Source organism: Muntiacus reevesi, chromosome 11, assembly GCF_963930625.1.
Source record: "Muntiacus reevesi chromosome 11, mMunRee1.1, whole genome shotgun sequence".
Classification (NCBI taxonomy): domain Eukaryota; kingdom Metazoa; phylum Chordata; class Mammalia; order Artiodactyla; family Cervidae; genus Muntiacus; species Muntiacus reevesi.
The window spans coordinates 72,031,365-72,057,393 of record NC_089259.1 but is presented as its reverse complement, the minus strand read 5'-3'; the positions used below and the strand labels follow the sequence as shown (position 1 = coordinate 72,057,393).

Here is a 26,029-nt window from a genome sequence, read left to right as displayed (position 1 = left end):
TCCTGTTTTGTTACAGTGAAAGTTTCTGCTTACTTAGGGACAAGAATTTTACAATACCATCTTCCCACCCAGGAGTACAGCCCACTCTTCCACCATTCAGATTTTGTTTTCAGTCCTTCTATTAAGTTTTACATCTCTCTTCCTATCAGGCATGTTCCTCTTTGGTTAAATGAGTATTTTGTTTACCCTTACCCACAACTTTGAACTTTCTCCCATCTCTAAGCTTTTATTCCAAGGATGAAAAAAAAGCTATTCGTTTCTGTTATTTCTTTAATTTAGTCATTCAAATCCATTTAATTTCAAAAGTACTTGAAGTATTACCTTAGGTTTCTAAGTATAAGATAACCTCTGAAAACAAAAACAATTTCTTTACTTTTCTGACCAGTCTTTTCAACTTCTCGTTGTATAAGTTACCATCTTTAAAATACTATAGAATAATGTTTAGGTGAGAGGGAAATCGCATGGTCAGCTGATTTTAATAGAAACAGCTATAGTATTTTATCATTTAATAGAATGTTGCTGGATTTTGGTAATCAGTCTTCATCATGTTTATGTAATTTCTATTTACTATTTTAATCAGATATTTAAAATCACGGCTACAAACAACTAGAAACACTTAAAAATCTAAGGATACTTTTTCTTTATTATTTTGAATGACTCCCTAATGTTGAACCATCCTTGAATTCATGGAATAAACCTTAGTTGACCTGACTTTTTAAAAATACCACACCTGGTTTTAGTTAAACTATTTTATTTGTAATTATTCCTATATTCAGTAGTAAAATGGGTCCTTTTCTTACTGTACTTTCCCATATTATCTATGTTAGACTTTTGTTACATTGTAATATTATATATTATACTCTTAATAATATGGGAAGTATCAATAAAAACGTCAGATGGGCTGAAGGCAAAGCTTTACCAATGCCCTGAACCATCCATACCCTGCTAAGAAAAGCCTAACCATTTGGCCAGAGTTAAACCCAAGGCAACACTGCTCACTTAGAACCACAAAAAAGCTGCAGGCAGCGGGCCTAGGAGGATAATGCACACCTGCAAACTGGGGTCCTTGAATATCTGAGTTCCTCACCTGACCTGCCTCTTGAGAAACCTGTATGTAAGTCAGGAAGCAACAGTTAGAACTGGACATGGAACAACAGACTGGTTCCAAATAGGAAAAGAAGTACGTCAAGGCTGTATACTGTCACCCTGCTTATTTAACATATGCAGAGTACATCATGAGAAACGCTGGTTGGGATGAAGCGCAAGCTGGAATCAAGACTACCGGGAGAAATATCAATAAGCTCAGATATGCAAATGACACCACCCTTATGGCAGAAAGTGAAGAAGAACTAAAGAGCCTCTTGATGAAGGTGGAAGAGGAGAGTGAAAAAGTTGGCTTAAAGCTCAACATTCAGAAAACTAAGATCATGGCATCCGGTCGAATTGCTTCATGGGAAATAGATGGGGAAACAGTGGTTGAGTTTATTTTTCTGGGCTCCAAAATCACTGTAGATGGTGCCTGCAGCCATGAAATTAAAAGACGCTTATTCCTTGGAAGGAAAGTTATGACCCCCTAGACAGCATATTAAAAAGCAGAGAAATTACTTTGCCAACAAAGGTCCGTCTAGTCAAGGTTATGGTGGTCATGGGGTCGTTTTCCAGTAGTCATGTATGGATGTGAGAGTTCGACTCTAAAGAAAGCTGAGCGCCGAAGAATTGATGCTTTCAAACTGTGGTGTTGGAGAAGATTCTTGAGAGTCCCTTGGACTGCAAGGAGATCCAACCAGTCCATCCTAAAGGAAATCAGCCCTGAATATTCATTTTAAGGACTGATGCTGAAGCTGAAACTCCAATACTGTGGCCACCTGATGCGAAGAGCTGAGTCATTTGGAAAGACCCTGATGCTGGGAAAGATTGAGGGCACAAGGAGAAGGGGACGACAGAGGATGAGATGGTTGGATGATATCACCGACTCAATGCACATGGGTTTGGGTGAACTCCGGGAGTTGGTGATGGACAGGGAGGCCTGGCGTGCTGCAGTTCATGGGGTCGCAAAGAGTCGGACACGACTGAGTGACTGAACTGGAACTGGAAAGGACAACACACCACAAAAGCCCTTCATGGGGTCTGTACTTGATCTTCCATAAATGGAGACACCATTATGAACATTTCCTGGTAAAATCAGACAGTACTATAAAAACTTCACCCTAAACACAAAGGTTCAGAGCACTGCATTCTCAGGAGGAACGTAATTTTAAGTAGATGATCTTTATATGTCTTATTAATTAGGCACATTAATTAATTAGGCCAATTTATGAAATCTTCCCTTAAACACGGAAACTTAAAAACCGTTTCCAGTAGACATTTTGTTTTTCCTACGAACCCTAACAGTTCTCTAAAACAACAGTAAATAAAATCTTACAGCATATTAAGCTGTGGTTTGCAACCAAGACGTAAATGGAAAATAAGACTGTGTGAAGGAAAGATAACAGGCTCTTAGAGACGCAAGGAGTCATTAGTTAAGCAAAAAAGAAAAAAAAAGTGAGTGGAAGGGCAAACTGTGTTCCTTACAATAAAAAGAAAAATACTCTAATCCCATTATGACTTCCAAAGCAGCCATAGAAATGGGTTACCAGACAGCATCTAAATGGGAAAACGTATGTGTGCCCCTATAAACTGCCTTATTGCTCCTGTTCTCCTCCCCGGACTGCCAATAAACCTGTTCAGGGTTTCACTTTTCTGCTGTCACCTTTCTACCCCTCTCTCTGGCCCACATCTAAAGTCTGGCCAAATACCAGGAGTGGTCCATAAAGTGGGGGGTTGGCCTTGCTCCCCGAGCTCATCACAGGGAACTGTTAAACCGCTACCTGTTAATCACACGGCTGCTGAGAGAAGAAAGAAAGAGAGCAAGATAGACGTAATTTTCTCTGCGTGCGCCTCCTAAGCCCTTAGATTCTTCCTCTGAGAATCTCTCCATCCATCAGTAACACATTATCCCGAGGAAGACAGAATGACGTCCACCCAGCATGTACAGTATGTTCTGGTTTTATAAGAAGATGTTCTAAAAGACAAATGGGGTTGTAGCCTGGCTCACAAGAATTCACCTCTCTGCTATCTGGCCGTGGGGAGCTGCCCGGTGACCTTTCAGCAAGCCCCCTGCTTGACTCACATGAGCCAGAATCATTCTGTTTGTTCACAACCCAAAAACTTTCAATTGAGGAAATATATAAAACAACCGTATGGAAGAACCATGAAATATCAATACTGTTGTCTGGTTGGATGATTTTAAGTTTTCATGCACCTTCTTGGTTTTCTACCATCGAAACATCACTTTAGGGATAAGTAACCTGATGCTGGGAGGGATTGCGGGCAGGAGGAGAAGGGGGAGACAGAGGATGAGATGGCTGGATGGCATCACTGACTCGATGGACATGAGTTTGAGTAAACTCCGGGAGCTGGTGATGGACAGGGAGGCCTGGCATGCTGCAATTCATGAGGTCACAAAAAGTCAGACACGACTGAGCGACTGAACTGAACTTAAATGATGTTAGGGTTAATTTCTTTTAAAGATCAAGTGTTTCCCTGGTTTTCACTATACCCCTTAAACTGTTCAAAGATGCCCAAACCTCTAATGTTCAAAGTCATCATGTTAACAAGCAATTATTAAAATGAGCTCTTATGACAGTTTCACGGCTAATGACAATGGTCTCCACAATGCCCAAATCTCTTTTTTGGGGAGACAGGAGGTACCCAGTTCTCTAAGGCAAGTAAGAGGCAATGACTCACTGATTTCATGACCCTGTGGAGGTCACAAAGAACCCACACCCAGGGTTCAATCCCTGGTCAGGGCGCTAAGATCCCACACGCCTCAGCCAAAAAAACAAAACATAAAACAGAAGCAATACTGTGACAAATTCAGTAAAGATGTTTTAAAAAATGAGATGACAGAGGATGAAATGGTTGCATGGCATCACTGACTCAATGGACATGAGTTTGAGTAAGCTCCAGGATTTGGCCATGAACAGGGAGGTCTGGTGTGCTGCAGTCCATGCAGTCGCAAAGAGTCGGACACAGCTGAGCAACTAGACTGAACTGAATCCAAAAAATATCTCAAAAAAAAAAAAAAATGCCCATCATCTTGGGCCTGACGTGTGACCATCACACAACTTGCTGGAAATGTCATTAGACTATCATAACCTGGCTTTTAAACAATGTTTACTGAACACTTTTCCTAAAATGTTCATATCCTAAAAACAATATAGTCAACCTGCTTTTTCTTTTTCCACTTCTCTAAGCTGTAATGGGCAATACAGTAGAGAGAAATGAGGCTGAGTAATCCAGGTGAGATACTGCAAGTCTCAGGACTTTCCACAATGTTGTCAGCATTCTGCTTCCATCATATGCTGTGCCGTGAGCTTATCTGCAAACAGAAAGGCTTCTGATTATGTTACATGTCCCGTTGCTGCCTTAAGTTTGATGGTATTTTACAAGGACATTCTGAGGCCTCAAGATGTGATAAAGCACAAGTAAAAAGGATTTCACAATGGGGAAAATACACCCAAAAGCTCTACTTCAGGGACAAAAAATTTACAACTTTTGGACTTCCCTGGAGGTACAGTGGATAAGAATCTGCCTACCAATGCAGGGGACACAGGTTTGAGCCCTGGTCCAGGAAGATCCCACGTGCGACGGAGGAACCAAGCCCATGCACGACAACCAGAGAGCCTGTGCTCCGGGGCCTGGAAGCCACAACCACTGAAGTCTGAGCATCTTGAGCCTGTGCTCGGTGACAAGAGAGGCCACCGCAATGAGAATCCCTCGCACTGCAATAAAAAGTAATGCTCAGCTGTCACAACTAGAGAAAGCCCTTGTGCAGCAAAGACCCAGCACAATCAAAAACAAAATATTTTTCTAAAAATTAAGACTCCTTATAAGAATTTCTGAGCTACAAATTTCTAAATGCTGCAACACAAGCAGAATAAATACCATCACGCTTTGTTTCATCTTCATTGTCAGATGAAGCCTCGAAAAGGAGGAGAAAACGTGGGCAGAAGGGCAAAGAACAGAAAATTTATCATTTGCAAGGAATTAATTAGAACGAGGTCCAAATGGTATGACTTGGCAGTTATCTGCTTGGAATGTCATCTGTTATTCAAAAACAGTATTTAATTGCAGATCTGCGTGCCAAGTGCAGCAAGAAGACACTCCTTGGCCTGCTGCCTTGAATGTATGTTTTATATGCATATTAAAAGATTCAGTTTCTGAGGGTATGCGAAGCTTATTATTCAACTGGTCAACTCACATAGAAAGAGCTAGAAAATAAAGAATGCATAACATGTTGGTAACTTGAGTATCACCTTGAAATTTTGTCTTTGCAAAGTGTTCTCTGTCATTAGCTGCCCTAAGACCCCGTAGATCATGCAACTGGAGGCGTACTGACCCTTAGAATAAAGTGATTTGCTGAAGCTACCACAGATGAGTCAATGAACAGAATAGGTCTACCAACTCTTTACCTCTGGTATGTGCAGGAAACTCACTAGTGCTGTGGAGGTTACAAAATAACCCATCCCCAGTTTTAAAGGAATTTACAGTCTTTCTGGCAGGCATGAGCCATAAAATGATAATGAAGGATATACAAACAGAAGATAAACATCAACACCAACACCAAATGATGTCATAAACACTAGTGAAAGATGTTACCCTGGATGTTTTCAAAGCATCTTCATCAGTCATCTACAGAAATGAGGTCACAATACTTTTGAGTATTTTAGGTTATCAGAATAAGTTTTTTCCTTCCTCCAAGTTTTTTGGAGAGCTGGACTATAAGGAAAGCTGAGCGCCAAAGAATTGATGCTTCTGAACTGTCGTCTTAGAGAAGATTCTTAAGAGTCCCTTGGACTGCAAGGAAATCCAACCAGTCCATCCTAAAGGAAATCAGAACTGAATATTCACTGGAAGGACTGATGCTGAAGCTGAAACTCCAATACTTTGGCCACCTCATGCAAAGAGTTGACTCATTGGAAAAGACCCTGATGCTGGGAGGGATTGGGGGCAAGAGGAGAAGGGGACGACAGAGGATGAGATGGTTGGATGGCATCACCGACTCAATGGACATGAATTTGAGTAAACTCCGGGAGTTGGTGATGGACAGGGAAGCCTGGCGTGCTGCAGTCCATGGGGTCACAAAGAGTCAGACACAACTGAGCAACTGAACTGAAGCCTTTTTACCCACAGCTAAATCTATTTGCATATCCCCTGACACTTACCTAATATACTCTCAGTGTTCCACTGAAGCACAGTACATGGAAATGAAGGTCTAGACTAGCTATCTCAAGAGCTGAAATCAGTTTGGCAATTTTGTCTCCAATTTTTAAAAATATATGGTTTTTAAAAATTCCATAAAATTTCTTATCTTAACCATTTTTAAGTGGTCAGCAGTTCAGTAGTGTCAGATAGATTCACAGAGGTCTCCAAAACATCTTCAACTTTCAAAACTAAAACTATATTGCCATTAAACAACAACTCTCCATTTCCACCCCATCCCAGCCCTTGGTGTTTGAGATGCTCAGTCATATCCGATTCTTTGTGACCCTATGGACTATAGCCTGCCAGACTCTTCTGTCCACGGAATACTCCAGGCACCAACACTGGAGTGGATAGCCTTTCCCTTCTCCAGGGATAGAACCTAGATCTCCTGCACTGCAGACAGATTCTTTATAGTCTGAGCCACCAGGGAAGCCATTAAACAACAACTATGCATTTCCAACCCACCCCCAGCTCCTGGCAATCACCATTCGACTTTCTGTCTCTGAATATGATTACTCCTTGTAACTCATGCAAGTAGATTCAGATATTATCTTTTTCTGACTGGCTTAGTTCACTTAACATAATGTCCTCAAGTTTCATCCATGTTGTAACATTTGACAGGATTTCCTCCATTTTCAGACTGAATAATATTCCATAGTACGCATATTCCATGTATTATCCATTCATCCACCAACACAGGTTTGGGTTGCTTCTACCTCCTGGCTGTTGTGAATTACACCATTTAAAGACAGGTGTACACCACCACGTGTGAGAGGCTGTCGCGGTGGCTCAGTGGTAAAGAATCTGCCTGCTAATGCAGGAGACGTGGGTTTGATCCCTGGCTGAGAGATCCCCTGGAGGAGGAAATGGCGACCCACTCCAGTATCCTTGCCTGAGAAATTCCAAGGACAGAGGAGCCTGGCGGGCTCCAGATCATGGGGTCGCAAAGAGTCAGACACGACTGAGCAGATAGCATGTGTGAAATAGATACTTAGTGGGAAGCTTCTGTACAATGCAGGGAGTTCAACTCGGTGCGCTGGGATGAGCCCGCGGGGTGAGAGAGAAGCTCGAGAGAGAGGGGATGTATGTATACTTACAGCTAATTCACGCTGTTGCACGGCAGAAACAACACAGTAAAGCAATTGTCTTCCAATTAAAATAATAAAATTTAAAAAATAAAAATAGGTATAGCTCTTCAAGATCTTGCTCTCAATTACTCGGGGTTGATGTCGAGAAGTGGAATTGCTAGATCACACAGTAATTCTATGTTTAATTCTTTGAGGGACTCTTCCATAGCGGCTACCATTTTCACATTCCCACCGACAAGGCACAAGAGTTTCAATTTCCCTACATCCTTAGTTGTTCTATCAGTGTTTTTTTTTTTTAACAGCAACCATACTAATGGATGTGAGGTAATATTTCATTGTGGTTTTGATGTGCATTTCTCCAATGATTAGTAATGTTCTTTGGCATAACTGTTGGAAGACAAAGGATGCTGGGAGAGCGGTGAAGGCTTATTTTTTCAACCTGGACCAATTCATCAAAAGAACGGCTCTCTGCCAGAACTAGAGTGAATGATGTTGGGAGATACTACGTGGTGACTTTCAAGCCAGCGCTCTCCCATTACTGATTCATGGAAAAATGCCGGGGGAGGAAGGAAAATGACTCCAAACCAACCCACTCCTACGGTTCACTTGACTGAAAGAGCCACGGTATCTCATCCAATATGACTACCCACACTACAGTTCCCATTTTAATCACGCATAAATGTGATTTAAGAAAGTGTTATGTGATCAAGTTCTCCTCCACCTACTAAGGAGATGTCCCATTCTACACCGTGACTAAAGGAACCACAGAAGAAAACTGGTCCATAAGTTGCCCATATAGAACTCACAGCAGTAAGTGGCCCAACTTTTTCTCAAATGATATTTCATAAAGAAGCCAAACAATGAAACTTGCTATATGCATGCATTGAATTTCATCTCCCCAACTGTATCCTATCCCCTACCCCTCAGGAACTAGTGACCTAATTTGGAAGATGAGTCTTTGCAATTGATCAAGGTACGATGGCGGTGGGCCCTGTACTAGTATGTGAAAGTCACTCAGTTATGTCCAACTCTTTGCAACCCCATGGACTATACAGTCCATGGAATTCTCCAGGCCAGAATACTGGAGTGGGTAGCCTTTCCCTTCTCCAGAGGATCTTCCCAACCCAGGGATCGAACCCAGGTCTCCTATGTTGCAGGCAGATTCTTTACCAACTGAGCTATCAGGGAAGCCCGATGCTAGTATGGCTGTGGCCTTATAAAAGGCAGAAACCAGGACAAACTCACCGAAGGAGAAGGCCAGGTGAAGTGGAAGGCACAGATTGGCAGAGACACATCTATGAACCAGAGAACATCAAAGATGACCTGGGAAGCAGGCTTCCCAGGCGGTTCTAGTGGCAAAGAACCTGCCTGCCAATGCAGAAGACATAAGAGACGTGGGTTCCAACCCTGGGTCAGGAAGATCCCTTGGAGGAGGGCATGACTACCCACTCCAGTATTCTTGCCTGGAGAATTCCATGGACAAAGCAGCCTAGTGGGCTACAGTCCATGGGGTCACAAAGAGTCGGACACGACTGAATCAACTTAGCACACAGCCCACCAGAAGCTAGGAGGGAGGCCTGGACAAGACTCTCCCTCAGAAGGAAGCAACCCTGCCCCACACCTTGATCTGAGTTCCAGCCTCTCGAACTGTGAGACAAGCATTCCATTGCTTCAACTGCCCATCTGGGATACGTGACAGCAGCTCTTGCAAACTGATGTATTTGTCAAATTGAGTTGTCCAGTGATGGAACAGCCAGGAAGATGGACCACAAATAAAGCATCACCTCAATGCCAGGGTACCAGGTGTTGCTGGTAAGACTTAGAAAAATCACTGATGGCCTCCAGGGTTCACATGGTTACAGGGCTCAGAGAAAAAGAACTTGCTTTCATCTAGTACCTTGTGTACCAGAAAATAAGGACCAAAAACCAAAACCAACTCCCCAGGCCTGCCTGGGCAGCCATTTCCGGGGCCAGACAGAGGGCAAAAAATAAGTCTGGAAGCTAAGCACTGCGACTGGTACCCACATAAATCTCTAAGCAGCCCTGGGTTGGCAGGATGCCCCAGGGCTGCTGGCAGAGGGTTGGTTTCTGTTGAACCAGTTTTCTGGAGAAAGTTAGAACTTTATTTTCTAAGGCTGCCATGTACCTTTCAGGAGCTTCAAGAGAGAAGGTAGCTAAGGGCAGGAACTGAGGAAATCCACCTTAAAGAAACTGCCCTTGGAACAGAAAGGAAGATGGGGGGGGTGGGGAAGACAGATTCACCTTGTTATTAGGGGTTTAGAAAGTTCACAGAGAGCCAACATTGAGACTTCACTAGGAATGAAGATTTTCCTCTGAGATGGGAATAATGGCTGGGAGCTTAAACCAGAAGAGCCCTAAACAGGCACCTTGTCGTGGGGTCAGCAGACATTTCTGATCATCTCCATGAAACCTACCTGGATGTGTGGGCCTCTCAGCACACACGAAACCCAGTTAACTATGGGAAGGAATAATTCTTGGTGCTTATTACGAAACCAGACGCTCCATTTAACCACTCTAATAAAATCTGTTATCCTGGTACTTACAAAAAATCTACATCAGGCAAAGACATGCTAGATGGCCAAGAGTTAACATCTAAGTTTTGTTTTAACTCACAGACTCAGCATGTGCTATAGCTATTGCACCTACCTGTCCTTTTCATCATTGGGATTCTAGTATTAAGCTGTCTATAAATTAAAACATGTCCAAGAATCACAAGACTTATCCGCGAGTAAGAGGAATTTTTGTTGGCACCTACTGTGTGCAGCACATTGTCCTGCAGGAGATAGGATGAAGGTTGGAGGGTGAGAGGCAAGGCTGCAAGGGTGGAAATGAAGGCAGAGGGAGAGATGAGCCTAAGTGTTAGGAGATAGGAACCTGGGGGCCCGGGCCTAGTGGCCCTGATTTTCTCTGGGAGTCCTGGGCCTCTCCCAAGAGACGGGGTGTCCTCTTGCAGTTCCCACTGACTGGTCTCTCCAGCCTGCTCACCTTGGGCTCCTCGTTCACGGGTCTCTAATTCAGCAACAGGAAATGCTAATAGGGGATAGGTGGTCCAGGGGAGAGGGGGATGACTTACCACCTGCCCCTCCTCTGTTCCCTCCTGGCCCTATTCAGGCCAACGCTCCTGCTGGCCGGGCCTCTTGCCTGGCTGCAGAATGACCTGCTTAAGACCCATCTTGTATCTCTTCCTACAAGACTAAGGACAATACCAGCTTTTGGGACTGCAGGAATATGAGAGCTGACCGGAAGGGACGGGGAAGGGCTGTCACAGCCGCCTTGGGACCCAGAAAAGCAGTGACCAGGGGAGTTCTTGCTTTTCAATACTTTCGACACTCAGCATCACAGCTAGTGTCTAAAGCATTGCAGCTGTACCAACAGCTTCAAGGGCTTCCCTCATAGCTCAGTTGATAAAGAATCTGCCTGCAATGCAGGAGACCCAGGTTCGAGTCCTGGGTGGGAAAGATCCCCTGGAGAAGGAAATGGCAACCCACTGCAGTATTCTCGCCTGGAGAATCCCACGGACAGAGCCTGGCAGGCTATAGTCCATGGGGTTGCAAGAGTTGGACACGACTTAGGGACTAAACCACAAACTAAACCACATCATAGCGAGAGCAAAGGTAACTGAGCCCTTGAGTTCTGTCTGTGAACAGAAACCTTCCAACAAACAGCCATGGAAGATGACTTGACCGTCAAACACACTTGAGAGTCCGTAAGTAAATGGAATTAAAATTAAAGGACAGGCCACGCCCCCACTCCTTTCAAAGGCTTGTGAACGGTCACTTGAAGACGCTGGGTGTCAATGCTTCCCTAGCCAGGCCTTCAAGATGAACAGAGTAGCTTCTGGGATGACAAGCTACTTGAAATGCAGAGAGTAAATATAATTTTCCTAATATAAATGGGAAGCAAGCAATCAACCTCCCTTTGATACTTCCAGTTTGTACAATCTCCATAATCAGTATGAATCTCAGAGGTTCATTTACAGAGTCACAGATTCCTCTTTGTGATTAGAAATGAAGCAGTGGCTTTTATTAGGAACATTAGCAATGCGTCTTTCACGTCAACTGAAAAAAGAAGACATCATCTCCAGTGCAACAGCTGCCACGGAAAGGCCAGCTGACGTCCCAGTCCTCGGCAGTGGCACGGAGCCAACCAAGGTGTAAATCTCAGGAGTGTCTGTGTCCCCTCTCTCTGCGTGTTCCCTCCCACGTGCTGCCAAGGCCTGTCAATCCTACCTCGTCAATCTGAAAACTTACCTGATGCTACAGGATGGTGCTTTAAATCAATATACTTGACTGATGGGAGGGGGAAAAAAAAAAACTCTACCTTCTCAGCTTCTCTCTGTCTGACAGCTCTCCAACATTCCACCTGGGGCCCTGACCAGCCACCACTGTGTTGATGACCTTGGGAGGCCCTCTGGTCCCTGGGCTATCCCCGCTGTAGGCTCAGCCCTGTTCATCCACCCTACCCACTTCGGAGTATCCATCCTTGGCATCTGTCTCAGGGACCAGCATGATCACGTGATGGGCTATCCTCTCTAAGGGATCCCTGTGGCCTCTCTAAGGGATCCCCGAACGGCCTGGTGAGAACAGGGCTTAAGTAGAGGCCCTTCTGTCCCCTCTGCTCACCAGGCTCATTCATGCCCACCTCACAGATCCACTGATCAGCCGTAAACAAGAGAACGTAAGGACAGACGTTAGTACAAATTCTGGCACACAGCAAGGGGTTTTTAAAAGGGCACCCATCATTTTTGCTGATTTTCTTATCATCAGCAGCACCTTGCTGTGCATATCCAGAAACATATGTGGGACCCGTATTAGGTTTCCAAGATCACGTTCCATAAAACAACACCAGCGCTCCCTGAATTCCACTCTGGGTATCAAGTCTAGCTTCCTGTTTATATAAATGGGGAAAGAGAAAGCTATAAAGCTCTCGCTCACAATTATAAAGTATGACTTTCAGAATTGCTTTTACACAGTGACTTTCTCCACAAATCACAAACTGATTAAATCATCCCAATATCTTTCTCTGGTGTGAAAAGCATGATGTCCAATATTCAAGTTTATAAAAGACAGCAAATAAGTAAATCATAAAAAAAAAAATAGACAATTTAAACATCACTCCGATTTATATGTTAATATGTTTCATAGTCACATTTAAACAAACATAGAGGTTCCTAGCCAGCTAAATGCTTCCTTCAAAGGAACCCACAAGAGAAGACCCATCCGAGAGGGTCCTAAAACCATCCACCTTGAAATACATCTAGCCAGTGCCAGAGGGAAGCGAGGTTCTCCTAGGAAAATCCTGGCTAGGAAAACAGAGAGGTTTTAGGCTACATAAATGTGTGCTCAGTCGGGTCTGAGTCTTTGTGACCCCATGGACTGTAGCCCGCCAGGCTCCTCTGTCCATGGGATTCTCCAGACAAGAATACTTGGGTTGCCATTTCCTCCTCCAGGGGATCTTCCTGACCCAGGGATCGAACCTGCGTCTCCTACATTGTGGGTGGATTCTTTACGGCTGAGCCACCAGGAGAGACAGGCTAAGTAAATGGAGGAAACCAAAAACTCAGTAAAACCAATATGCACATAAAACATTTAAGCTTTAAGAATATCCCCTCGGTGTTAAAGCTACCAGAACTGAAGCTCAGAGGAGCTACAGATAGACTGAAAAAAGGGATTAAGTGTGCTTGTGAGAAGCTGCGACTTCATCACACCTGTCCAGGCGGCACTTCCTTCTCACAGACCCTCCAAAGCCACCTGGGAGCCTCATCTCTATTTCATCAAAGACTCATCTGAGACGACAGAGAAAGCTAGGGGAATTTTTAAAAGAAAGAAAGAAAGAAAGAAAATTACTCCACCTGACACAAGTATGCTTTTTTAATTTCAAAATGTTTTCATATGCTTTTTTCCCCACTTTACATACCCAAAAGCCCTACAATAAAAGCACAGTCTCAATGCTGCTAGTAAACAAGAAAAGTAAAGTTTAACGTGCAAGGAAGAAAAACAACTAGCTTTTAGGGTAATCTAATCTCCATCTAGGACTCGGCAAGGTATTTTCTCAGAAGGTATTTCACCTGAGCTTCACTTCAGCCCCATGAAGTGTGTGTTCTCCAGATTCAGAAACAAGGAAACAGGTTGAGAGTGGTTATCTTCTCACCCACAGAACCCCCCCAGCTAGTAAGCCATGAAGCCAGGACGCACTTCCAGTCCAGGTCCCGATTTTCCCCTTTTAACCACTCTGTTTCTTAGAGTTAGGACAATTTATTATCTCCACTTAAAAGAGGGAGGGAAAGCAGCTTCTCAAACTCCCTACATCTCCCCAGAATATTGGCCCATTTTACCACCAGATACAGACATTCTCGGTTATAGTTTATTCCTCTTATTTATTAGCGTCTACTGAAAGACTTTTCAGGGAGAAAATAGCAAACAGCTGTTAGAGAATTCCTGCCATCACGTCAGAGCCACAGAAACGACTTTGATCAGGAGTCTACATTGAAGTTGAAAGGGGCATACAAACATTTTGGGCCAACATTTAAGTTCCACTCTTCACATCTAAGGAACTAGAAAGTAAAGGCGAACAGGATTTTGCTGAAATGATTTATGAAAAAAAATTTTTTTATCTATTAAAATAGCCTTTAAATTTAACCTCAAGAGACCAGACCCAGACGGACCATTTATCATTCAAGTTAAATAAAACACAGAGTGGATGGTGCAAAAGCAGAGTGGACATAAATACTCTTTCAGGAACTCTGCTAAGAGACGGAGCCAAAAGCAACACTGATAAGGGGAAAGAAATATTGACTCATGTTTAAAAAGCTTGAGTGAACTTGTGAAATTCCTTTCCCTCTTTCTGGTTCAAACTGCAGCTGCTTAAGAGGCAGTTAATGGAGCTCTGGGCACACACACCCCCCTTCTGGTTTTAAATGGTCGATTAAATTTTATTTAGGTCTCAGTACAGCCACCACCAGCTCTTACGTGCACGTTTATACAAAAGAAGAAAATAAAGGAGCCCTGAACTCATACCTCCCATCTAAGAGCATATAATCCATCAACTGCAAGGAATAACCCCACTGCCAGGGACGTATGATTCCAGGGGAGAAGCAGGACACATATTAAAAAGAAAGATATACCAATACTTCCCCCCCCAAGATCTTAGGTTAAATATACATTCCACCTCTTTGGGAAGAGGAAAAAACAAAGACATTCAGTGGCTTTAGATCCAAAAGGGCACTGTCCCTAAGATGGCTAACACAGAAATTAAACAGGGAAACAAAATCATTCACAACAAGACAGAAAAGGAGAAAAGGACCTTGTTTTTCTACAGGCACAGTTGCTGTGAGCTACACAAGTCCAGCTCCAAGCCAGCAGCCTCCCTTCTTCCTGATGTAACTACAGAAGTGAACTGAAAGTGTTCGTCGCTCAGTCATGTCCGACTCTTTGTGACCCTATGGATTGTAGCCCGCCAGGTTCCTCTGTCCATGGGATTTTCCAGGCAAAAATACTGGAATGGGTTGCCATGCACTCCTCCAGGGGATCTTTCCAACCAGGGGATCGAACCCGGGTCTCCTGCATTGCAGGTCGATTCTTTACCATCTGAGCCACCAGGAAAGTTGTCGATGTAAACTAGGGAGTCCCAAAAAGACAACACAGGGCTTTTTAAAGAGACAAACTTCGGCTACATCCTCTTTTTCTGAGCACCAGATTATGAAGACAGTTTAAAAATTCTCCAACCATTTAAGACCTTTTGCAGAAACACAAAGCACTTGGAGGAATAAGCCCTCGACTGATGTCAAGGCCAGGTTACAGTGAAAAATAAATTAAATGATTGCTTCATTTCAAAAGCTAAGAAAATGAAATAAAGGTTTAATCATTTATGGACTGACCATGCCAGACTCCTAATTAGGTCTGAGATAACACAGGCACTTTTACCCTCAGTAAAAAAAAAAAAAGAAAAAAAGAAAGAAAAACCTTTGCAGTTTCTATTATGATGTGCAAACTATTTTTCTTAAAAATTTTAGATGTCTGTTTCCAACAAAGTTGTTTGTTCCCGCTAATAATGCATTGTCTAGCAAATACCTGATTTCTATCTTCTCAAGTGGCATGAAGTTTAGCCCAATTTAGTTCAGTGATACTTATTTAAGTTACCCCACCCACCTGGGCTTCCCTGATGGCTCAGATGGTAAAGAATCTGCCTGCAGTGCAGGAGACTCAGGTTCAAACCCTGGGTCAGGAAGATCCCCTGGAAAATGGATTAGCCTCCCATTCCATTATTCTTGGCTGGAGGATTCCACAGACATGGGAGCCTGGTGGGAGACAGCCCATGGGTCACAAAGAGTCGGACATGAGTTAACACACATACACACAACACAACGCACATTCAATCCTAACATTTCCTGATGCCCCATAAGCATATTTGTGGCTGTCACTAAGTCGTGTCTGACTCTTTGTGACCCCATGGACTGCAGCAAACAGGCTCCCTGTCCTTCACCATCTCCTGGAATCTGCTCACACGCATGCATGCTTATTCACCTTCGCCATATTTGATTTGAGCACTTACCAGTTACCCAAGAACTGTTAATACCACCTCCGATGATGGTTTTGTATTATTTCTTAGATTAAAATCCCTTTTCTGAAAGAGTTTACTATTTGCCTGAGGAATTAACAAACATAATCATGGAGAGGTAATTCATCAACAGAAGATGTCAATGCAAGGTTCCAATTTTCAAAAAAAAGGAAAGGAGGGGGGAAAAAAGGGTGGATCATCATCTGAACTAAACTCTTCATTTTGCAGATAAGGAAACTGAGTCTCAGTGGGGTTATACTTAGAGGGAGAAACAAGATTAGAGCTTCTGATTCCAAGTCTAATTAGAGGTATGGACTACAAGTAGTTTAAGACAGAGGTGGAAAAAAAAAAAAAAAGACAGAGATGACCCCCACACCCAGGAGCCCTGGGGAGAGGCTTGGATGGTTGGGGGATCTCGACAAATTTGTTGGTGGATGTTGGGCGGTGTTTACAAATAGGAAAGGAACCAGAGCAGCTGGAAGATGAGAGTTTGAAAGGAGCCTTGGAGGCAAGTTTGGAAACATCCAGTAAGGCAAGACAGTGGAAGCCCACAGATCTTACACGACGAGGCAGCAGCTCGGGGCGAGGGAAGGAGGGCAAAGTCGGGGTCGTGAGGGCTGGGTTCCCATCCCAGGGCTATCCCAACACCATACAGATGTGAGGAGCGACTCGAAGAGCTCCCCAGGGCTTCCCCCTCATCTTAAAGAGATGACAGCACCACCCAGCTTTCCTCATCTGTGAGAAGCACATGGACGAAGAGCGGTGTGGGCAGTCGGTCACAGGCTATGGCATCAGCCTGAGGCACTGTGGAGGAACAGAACAGAAGGATAAATAAGAACCGAAGGGGCCGGGCCCCCAGAGCCCCCCTCTGCCTGCAGGAAGTCAAAACTAAGCATGATAAACAAGTCAAGAGAGTTCTCCAGCTTGAGATGCTAAGGCAGAGGATGAAGCAACCCGGGACGATGGCGGAGAAGCACTCGGCCGCCTGCCTCTCCCCCAGCCTCCCCAAACTAAGAAGTCCACACTTCACCCTCAGGCACCTGGGAGGTGGAAAGGCTTCTCAGGAAAGCCTCGACAAAACACCAACCCAAGGGCAGGAGGATCAGCCCCCGGGGACGGCGGTGGCCGACACGGAGCGCCCTGCACCCGCACCACGGCGACTCCAGCTCGCTCCTCAACACAGGCCCGGGGTCCTCCCGTCACCTGTGAGCATCTTTCCCAGACCGGCTTCCCAGGGCTGCTCAAAAAGCATTACAACATGGCTCCGTTTCGGGTCCTCTTCTCTCTGCTCCTCCTAGAGCAGCCTTGCTAATGAAAACACACAAACTGAATAAACACTTGGGGGAAGAAGCCATCTGCTTCATCCTACAAACGTCAGTAGGAACAGCGTTTTGTTTACCAGCCGGGTCACGAGGACAGGACACATAAAACCTTCTCACGAGCCTTCTGGGGGGGTGCGGAGGGAGGAAGTCATTTAACCCTTTCAGATCCACACAGGTCATCTCAAGGGATAACCTCTGGCTGGAAGGGAACACGGCAGATACCACAAGCCACAGGGTGAGGCTTCTCTGCACAGCATTTTCCACATAAAAACGATAAAACCTCTTGGAAGAATTTACTATAAATATTGCATTTGAACTTCCAACTCTGTAGAAAAAAATACCTAAAAAGACCATCCAAGTTTAAGAGCAAGGGTGACCGGGAGAACGAGCCACGGCCTAACAAAGTCTGATGCTCCATGACCAGGCCTCTCAAAGGATTAAACTCTTTGATAAGACTTCATTCGAGGCGTAAGTAATGATGCAGACTGGTGTGGTTATCTGGGCCAGGAAGCCTTTGGGGAACATGCATTTTAAAATGATGACTTTGCCTCCATCCATGCTCTGAAACGAAAGCATCAGGAAAAGACCCAGGAAACTCAGTCCCCCAGGGAATGATGTGGTTCACAGCGGAATGTTTCCCAAAGGGAATGGTAATGACTTCCGGCCAACTGCCTGCCCATCTGTGTGACAAATGTGAATTAGCAACGAGAATTTATCGTCACGGGGCGTCCAATCCAAAGAGGGAACATGGGTGGGTGAGGGGGGCTGCGACACGGGGCCTGCATGAATTCACAGCAGGAAGTTTTAGAGCAAGGTTTAAAAGCAGTTGTGGGAAGCCGCGTCTCTTGCAATCCTAGTCCCGCCTCTCTAATCACAAGCACAGCGGTTGAGTCACCAGGCCAGCCTGCTGCCTCCCAGCTGCAGAGAGTCCTGGCCCGTTCTCTTCTTAAAGACCACAAGGTAGCAATTTAGAATCAGCACAGTCAATAAAAATGCTGATCGCTGACTTTCTACAGGCAGTTATGGAAAACATCTGTTGCCTATGGGTTGAGAAGGAACATTCTGACCCAACTCGAATAAGACTTTTAAAAATTAGACATGAATGGATAAGGCATATGGAAAACTAACAATAACAGTAATTCTACTTGTCAGATCAACTCACCCTAATATTCAAACTTTTAATGAGCACCTAACTACACTCAAGGCACTGTGCTGGGTGCTGGAGACGAGGCAATAAGGCAAGGATCCAGGCCCAAGAAGCCAGCGGTGAAATGCAAAATGCACATGGGCGAGGCTCCAAAGTCACTGCAGACAGGGACCGCAGCCATGAAATTAAAAGATGCTTGCTCCTTGGAAGAGTAGGCAATGGCACCCCACTCCAGTATTCTTGCCTGGAAACTCCCATGGACGGAGAAGCCTGGCGGGCTGCAGTCCATGTGGTCGCTAAGAGTCGGACACGACTGAGCGACTTGACTTTCACTTTTCACTTTCATGCATTGGAGAAGGAAATGGCAACCCACTCCAGTATTCTTGCCTGGAGAATCCCAGGGACGGCGGAGCCTGGTGGGCTGCCATCTATGGGGTCGCACAGAGTCAGACACAACTGAAGCAACTTAGCAGCAGCAACTCCTTGGAAGAAAAGGTATGACCAACCTAGACAGCATATTAAAAGCAGAGACATCACTCTGCTGACAAAGGTCCCCACAGTCAAAGCTATGGTTTTTCCAGTAGTCATGCATGGATGTGAGAGCTGGACCATAAAGAAAGGCGAGAACCTAAGAATTGATGCTTTTGAACTGTGGTGCTGGAGAAGACTCTTGAGAGTCCCTTAGACAACAAGGAGATCAAACCAGTCAACCCTAAAGGAAATCAACCATGAATATTCATTGGAAGGACTGATGCTAAAGCTCCAATACTTTGGCCACCTGATGTGAAGAGCTGACTCATTGGAAAAGACCCTGATGCTGGGAAATATTGAGGGCAGAAGGGGACAACAGAGGATGAGATAGTTGGATGGCATCACCAACTCAATGGACACGAGTTTGAGCAAATTCCGGGAGATGGTGAAGGACAGGGAAGCCTGGTGTGCTGCAGTCCATGGGATCACAACGAGTCAGACACGACTGAGTGACTGAATGACATCATCATCATCAATCATATTATGTTCCAAGCTTTTTGTATGTGCCAAGAGTTGTTCATTTGTATCAACTCTTTTGTTCTCATGAAATGAGGTAGGGTTTATGATGAGCCTCATTTTACAGAGGAGAAAACAGAGAGATTAAGTACCTTGCCCAAGGTGATCAGTGAGTTGGTAGGAGAAGCTGCGATTTAAATCTCAGTGGTCCAACTCCCCCCTGACATACCTATGAGCAAAGAGGTGTGAAGGAGGGAAGAAACAGTCCCACCTACTGTCTCAAGAAGTTAGCACCTGGGTAAAACAGAGAGGATCTCTAAGGGTGCATAGGAGTTTATGAGGAGGGGGGAGCGGGGAAAGAAGGTGGTCTAAGAAAACTTCCAGGCAGAGGAGTTATAAATGTAAAGCACGGACATCAGAAATTATCAAGTAAATTCATTTTAAAAGATGCAAACAAACTTCTATTCCTATTTTCTTAGGCAGAGAGTTCCTATCTTGCTCCTAGCTAAACAGTAGCTAGGAATGGAGTTTTGACAGTCTTTGCTTCAAGGAAACAAGAACTGCAAATGAATACATATAATGCTCCTGTGTACATAACAGCAGAGTTTGATGGCTCTTTGGTCCAAACCCATATATGGGAATACCATTTAAAAGAACATATTGCTAGAGATTTGGACTCAGAAGTCCTTAACAGTACCAAAGGAGAAACACTGAAATGAAATACCTCACCAAACCAGTCTTACAACAAAAAGAAAGTGGGGGAGAGGGGGTGGAAGGCGGTGGGACGTGTTCCAGAAGGTCTGAGTCTACCAGGATGGCAGGTGTGCGCCTCTGTTTTTTTACAATTTCAGCAGATAAGCAGTGACTGTTCCTCAGAAAATGAAGTTCCCAAGTCCTTGAAGAGATAGGAATTCCACAAGGAGAAAATGAGAAAGTTACAAAGGTCATTTGCAGTGTGCGATAAATTGGCAGGTTTAAACATAGGTCTTCTGAAGTTTGTCTTCCCTGAGACACTTAATGGTAATTCACACTTTTGGAACAATAGTCTTGGAAATGAATACGACTGAGTGACTCATATCATATAAACGATTAAATGATGGGTTGCAGACATTAATGCCGACTGTTAAAATTTTAGTTGCTCCAGCCAACAGGAATAATAGACAGATTGTCTCCACTTTAAAAACAGGTTAGGTTCCCAAAGTTTGTTTACAATTGAGCTGTTTGGAATTCAAGAGTTATTTTTTCACCCCCACATGCAAGCAGCGTGAGATACAGTGTTTAGTACCCAAGAGAGAACACAGGGAAAAAGAGTGTGCTGTGAACTCTACGGATGCTAATTAATTCTTGAGAAAAGTGCCATCGGCACCGTACAGAGGTGAACACACGTCCGGACTCTCCCTGCCATTGAAGAGATCGTCTACCTGCACGTAACTGGTGGTGGTTCCTGAGCCTCGAGCAGGAGTGGGGTTTCAAGAGGAGATTGAGGAGAAGGATGGGAAAAGTGGGGAAGGGGCGACAGGGCAGAGGTTCCGAGGAAAACAGCAGAACCATGGGGGTGTGCAGCTCCAGCTGATGAACAAGGCAAGGCTGCTGTTCCTTCATCTCTGCCTGCCTCCTGGACACCTCTTTTGTCCACCCCCAGCCCCTGGGATGGGGGTCTCTTCAATTCTAGGACTGCTGGACTGTAGGCTGGGTTCAGGGTTTTTCTTTACCCCCGCTCCCTACCCATAAACATCTCTCCTGATGTCAGAACACCCATTCAGCTCTTTGATTTTTCTTGCCAGTCACGCAGAGAAATGGAGCGCTCACACACATCCACTGACCTTTAGAGGAATTGCTTGTAAGTAAGGTTCGATCCCAGGGTTGGGAAGATCCCCTGGAGAAGGGAAAGGCTAACCCACTCCAATAGTCTGGCCTGGAGAATTCCATAGACTGGATAGTCCATGGGGTCGCAAAGAGTTGGACACAACTGAGCAACTTTCACAAGGAGATCAAACCGGCCAGTCCTAAAGGAAATCAACCCTGAATATTCATTGGAAAGACTGGTGCTAAAGCTCCAATACTTCGGCCACTTGATAGGAAGAATCAACTCATTGGAAAAGACCCTGATGCTGGGAAAGATTGAGGGCAGGAAGAGAAGGGGGCAGAGGATGAGATGGTTGGATGGCATCACCAACTCAATGGACATGAATCTGAGCAACCTCTAGGAGATGGTGAAGAACAGGAAAGCCTGGCATGCTGCAGTCCACGGGGTCACAAAGAGTCGGACATGACTGAGTGACTGAACAACCACAAAGGAAATGAAACTGAGATTGAAACCACAATTCCCTCTAACTCAGAAACATAAGTAACACACACATAGGCATATACACAGGTGTCTATTAGTACATGGAAAGTCAGAGGAGAATTCAAGTGACACACCCACTGGTATCACTCGTACTCCGTGCACGCAATCAAAAAATCAACACGCATCAATCCAAAAAATCACAGGTCGGACGGAACCAGAGGAGCAAGGTGAGGTGGGAAGAGGGCTGCTGAATACACAGACCATCTTCCCGCCACCCAGCAGCACCGAAACCCAGGGCTGAGACGAGCGCCCCCACGCCAAAGGCTGCCCCCAACTTACTGGAACTTCAAAGGCCTCCTGGGTATCATCCAGCATCTGGATCTTGATGGACATGAGTTTTCCTGAAGGCGTGGGGGGCAGCTTCTGTCCATGTTCCAACGTACTGATCCCCGAATTCTCCGGGGCCCCCAGTCTCGATCCTGGAGTTGGCCTCTGCTCTATCTCTCCCATGATGAAAGCAGATTATATACAGTATCTACCGGAAGCAGAGAGAGAAGAAAGATACATCAGAAGAGAAGATGCACCAAGACCACTTCAGTAACATTTGTCCTCTCTGCTCTTCATTGTAGGAATTCCCCCCTTGCCCCCCGAAAACACAGGAGGGCCGGTCAGCGCCTCTCCCCACCCCGGGGCAGCAATCACCTGCTGAGGCTTCAGTTCATTCAAGAACAATGTCACCTTTAGCCACGAAAGGCATGCTAATATTTGAGCATATTTTATTCTTCTGCATATTTTTACATAGCTTATCCTTTTCTAGTTTTACATTCAGCTCTCAACTGTTCACATGATAGATTGTGTTTTACATTATTATTATTATTCAGGCTCTACGAGGAATCAGGTACCACTCAACACACATTTCCAGTCTGCTGGGAAGATAATGAGCAGTACCTAATCCTTATGATTAGTATCCATTAGTTACCTTTTATGGATCCAGGAACAGACCAAGCAATGCAGACATTAGTAAGATAAACAGATAAAACCTATCTTGTGGCTCCCAAGCTTATAATCTGGTTGAAGAAACTAAACATGCACTTGCACAAACACAGAGGACATTAGGTAGGGTCTTTCCTCTCAATTTCTTATTGGTTTCTATGACAATTACCTCCTAAATAATTTCTTTCCTGCCACACCCCTCCCTCAATTGTTCCCCCTTTCCCAGGAAACGATCCTACATATTACGGTATTGACAAAGCTCTCTTCTCCACCATTCAGAAGTTAAGAGCTAAATTCAATTGAGTCTCCAATGTTGGGTAATACTTGGAAAGAGACACAAGGAGAAGGAATTCCAGGGAAGCAGAACAGCACAAAGAAAGCCCTGGGACAGAAATCAGGAGGCATTCAGGAAGACGAGTGAGACTCACTGCTGCAGTCAAAGATGCATTTGAAAACTAGGTTGGAATCAGACCACAAAGGTCATCAAAAAGCCTAGCTGAGAAATATGGTCTTCACCCTGCAGGGAGTCGGTGAATAATGACACAACAAAAGTAGAACTTGAGAAAAATGAATCTGAAGATGATACATACTAATGGGTTGGAAAAAGAGATGAGCTGGGGGGGACTGGGGTAGACCAGTTACAGAACTACTGCAACAATTTGAGCTTGAGGGGATAACTTGAACAGTGGTGATGGAAATAAAAAGATGATGCTATAAAACGCATGTTCATGGAAAGATTAACCTGATGTTGTAAACAGTGAGCTCCTGGGAAGGAGGAGATTAAAGTTTAACAATGAAGAGCAAGTTTTAAGTCAGGGCAGAAGGGAAGATGTGGGAGGGGAAGGTGTGTGTGCAATTGGGGGCACCGTTGAGGGTTATGAAAGGATGGCTATCCAGTAAGCTGCAGGGGAGGTGGAGCTGAATTTGGGCTGTGGGTTCAGAGTCCATGTCGCTGTGGAAGTGTAAGTCAGGGTGAGAGAGAATGTGAAGGGGTGGGGTGGGAGAGGGGTGGGTGGAACATGGCAATGAAAAAGCAGAAAGAACAAACATACCCAACCATGGGGGTTATTATGGACTGAACTGTGCCCCTCCCCACACCCCAAATGCTTATGTTGAAGCACTAACCCCGGGAAACCCAGAATGTGTATTTGGAGGAAGGAGACATAGAAGAGGTGACTAAGTTAAAAAAGTCATTAAGGAAGAGGGAGGCAGAGGATGAGATGGTTAGAGCGCATCACCAACTCAGTGGATATGAATCTGAGCAAACTCTGGAAGATAGTGAAGGACAGGGAAGCCTGGGGTGCTGCAGAACTCGGGGTTGCAAAAAGTCAGACTGATTCAGCAACTGAAGAACAACATCACCCAATCCAACTGGCGTCCTCATAAGAGGAGAAAATCTGGACAAAGAGACACCAGGAATGCACAGAAGAAAGGCCACGTGAGGACACAGGGAGAAGGTGGCCTCAGGAGAACCAATCCTGCCAACACCTTGATCTAGGCTTCCAGCCTCCAGGACTGAGAGAAAATGCATCTCTGATAAGACAGCTGGCTGGCGGGACTTTGGTGTGGCAGTAAATTCACACCAGGGTCGATGGAGGAGAGGCAGAGAAAGAGTGACCGGTCTTACTGACACAAAGTCACAGAAGGGACACTCCTGGTCACCTGTGGCGAGAGGTGTGGATCTCAGGGCTGTGTTTCACACATTTGTAAACAAGCCACCCTCCAGCTCTTTGCCCCAGGATAAACTGTGCTTATTTTGCAGGTTCTTCTTGCCCAACGGTCTTCCTTCTCCTGAAAGGTAAGCCAGGTTTCCCAGGAGCTTCCCACTAAACTTCTTATGGAAACCTTTTCTCTCCGTGAACCTTGAACTTTCTCACTGTGACACAGAGGACTGGCCTAGAGGCCAACAGATTAGAAACTCTGGAGTCACTCAATAAGCTGGGTCATTGACTCAAAGAACTCTGGCCTAAAAAGACATACCGTTTAACTGGACAGGGAGTGAGTCTGACCACCACCCAGGACACATCATTTACTACTTAGTAATGTTTCTCCCATGCTCCCTTTCCCCACCAACTTTCCACCAAAGCCTGTTAGACCTGATTATTCATTCCTCTAGAATCCTTTGAGGCTGGACTTCAGCGTCAAGGCCACACTATTTAAGGACCAGCCTTTTGAGTCCTGCTTCTTTTTCGAATGGCCAGGTCTGATTCCACAGGTCTGCCACAGGTCTAATTTCTGTCCCAAGGTTTTTTTTTTTAAAGAACATAAACCCAAACTGTTTTTAGTTATGTGATTATCCTTTGCTTAATCATCTCCTAGTCTTAAGAAAGACAACTAGACTTTGCTCATGGACTTTATACCGAAGTGAAACAGATCACCTACATTGGTTCAATCAATCACATGTGGGTGGCATAGATCTAATTAATTATGACATCACTGTGTTTAAAATAATCTTCACAGAGCAGGCAAAATTACTCCCTTACATGTTTTCTAAATTTTGTCTCATGGTTAAAAATAAACACAACTGCCAGAAAAAACTGACATCAGTCCAGCTCGCCTGCTCCATCGCCAGCCTCCTTCTTGCACTCTTGCCTACTCTGGTGTTGATCCCTCCATACCTCTGGGAGCAACCTCCGTTGCCCATCTCCAACCTCACCTTGTGTTCCCTGCCCTCCATCACTGGTACTGGCCCTGAGCACACGGCTTCCTACTGCTGAGGCAGAGCAGGATAGGTCTGGCTGTGGCTATAATGTGCATCCAGAGAGGGAGGAAAGGGTTTGTCCCCTCATGTCACCCAACCGCAAAGGTGTTCCAGACACATCTGCTCTGTGTCTGACCGGAGCAAAGAGCAAGGCTCCCATCCTCTAAATGGGACCCTTTCTCTCCACGCTGGCCCAAGATCCCCAGGAAAACACTGTAATTTTTAACAACTTGGCATTTAAAAATTAAACTGAGCTACTGACTTAATAGACAGTACCTTAACTTCCTTTATCTTTAGTCTTTGAATGACCTCATGCCTGGATTATTTCTACTTCTGGATATTAACGTTTCAACAAAGCCTGTCACACTTTCTTTTTGTTGTGATACTTGCAGGCAGATTGTTGCTCTACATGGAAAGTGTTGTTTAACTCAAACATAAATCCAGCCAAGAGTTTTGAGCTGAGCCGGCTAAGAATGTCAAGGGAATATCTGAGCAACGCTGGCAAGGCATGAATGGGTAACAATAACTGAGGCAGGATAGCAAAACTGGTAAGTCCAGTAATAAAACATCCTTCTACATACACATCTACCAAGCCTAAAGGCCTCCTGTTTGTAAGCATCA

The 26,029-nt window shown here is 44.8% G+C and overlaps 1 protein-coding gene across 1 annotated transcript in view; it reads right to left on the bottom strand.

Annotated features, from left to right (window-relative positions):
* The window catches only part of FARP1 (FERM, ARH/RhoGEF and pleckstrin domain protein 1), a 301,894-nt gene that overhangs the window by 213,451 nt on the left and 62,414 nt on the right, over positions 1-26,029 (bottom strand). The window contains exon 2 of the mRNA XM_065902356.1: positions 22,054-22,249. Within this exon, the coding sequence (XP_065758428.1) occupies positions 22,054-22,224 (171 nt within the window). The 5' untranslated portion in view covers positions 22,225-22,249. The remainder of the gene's footprint in view (positions 1-22,053; positions 22,250-26,029) is intronic.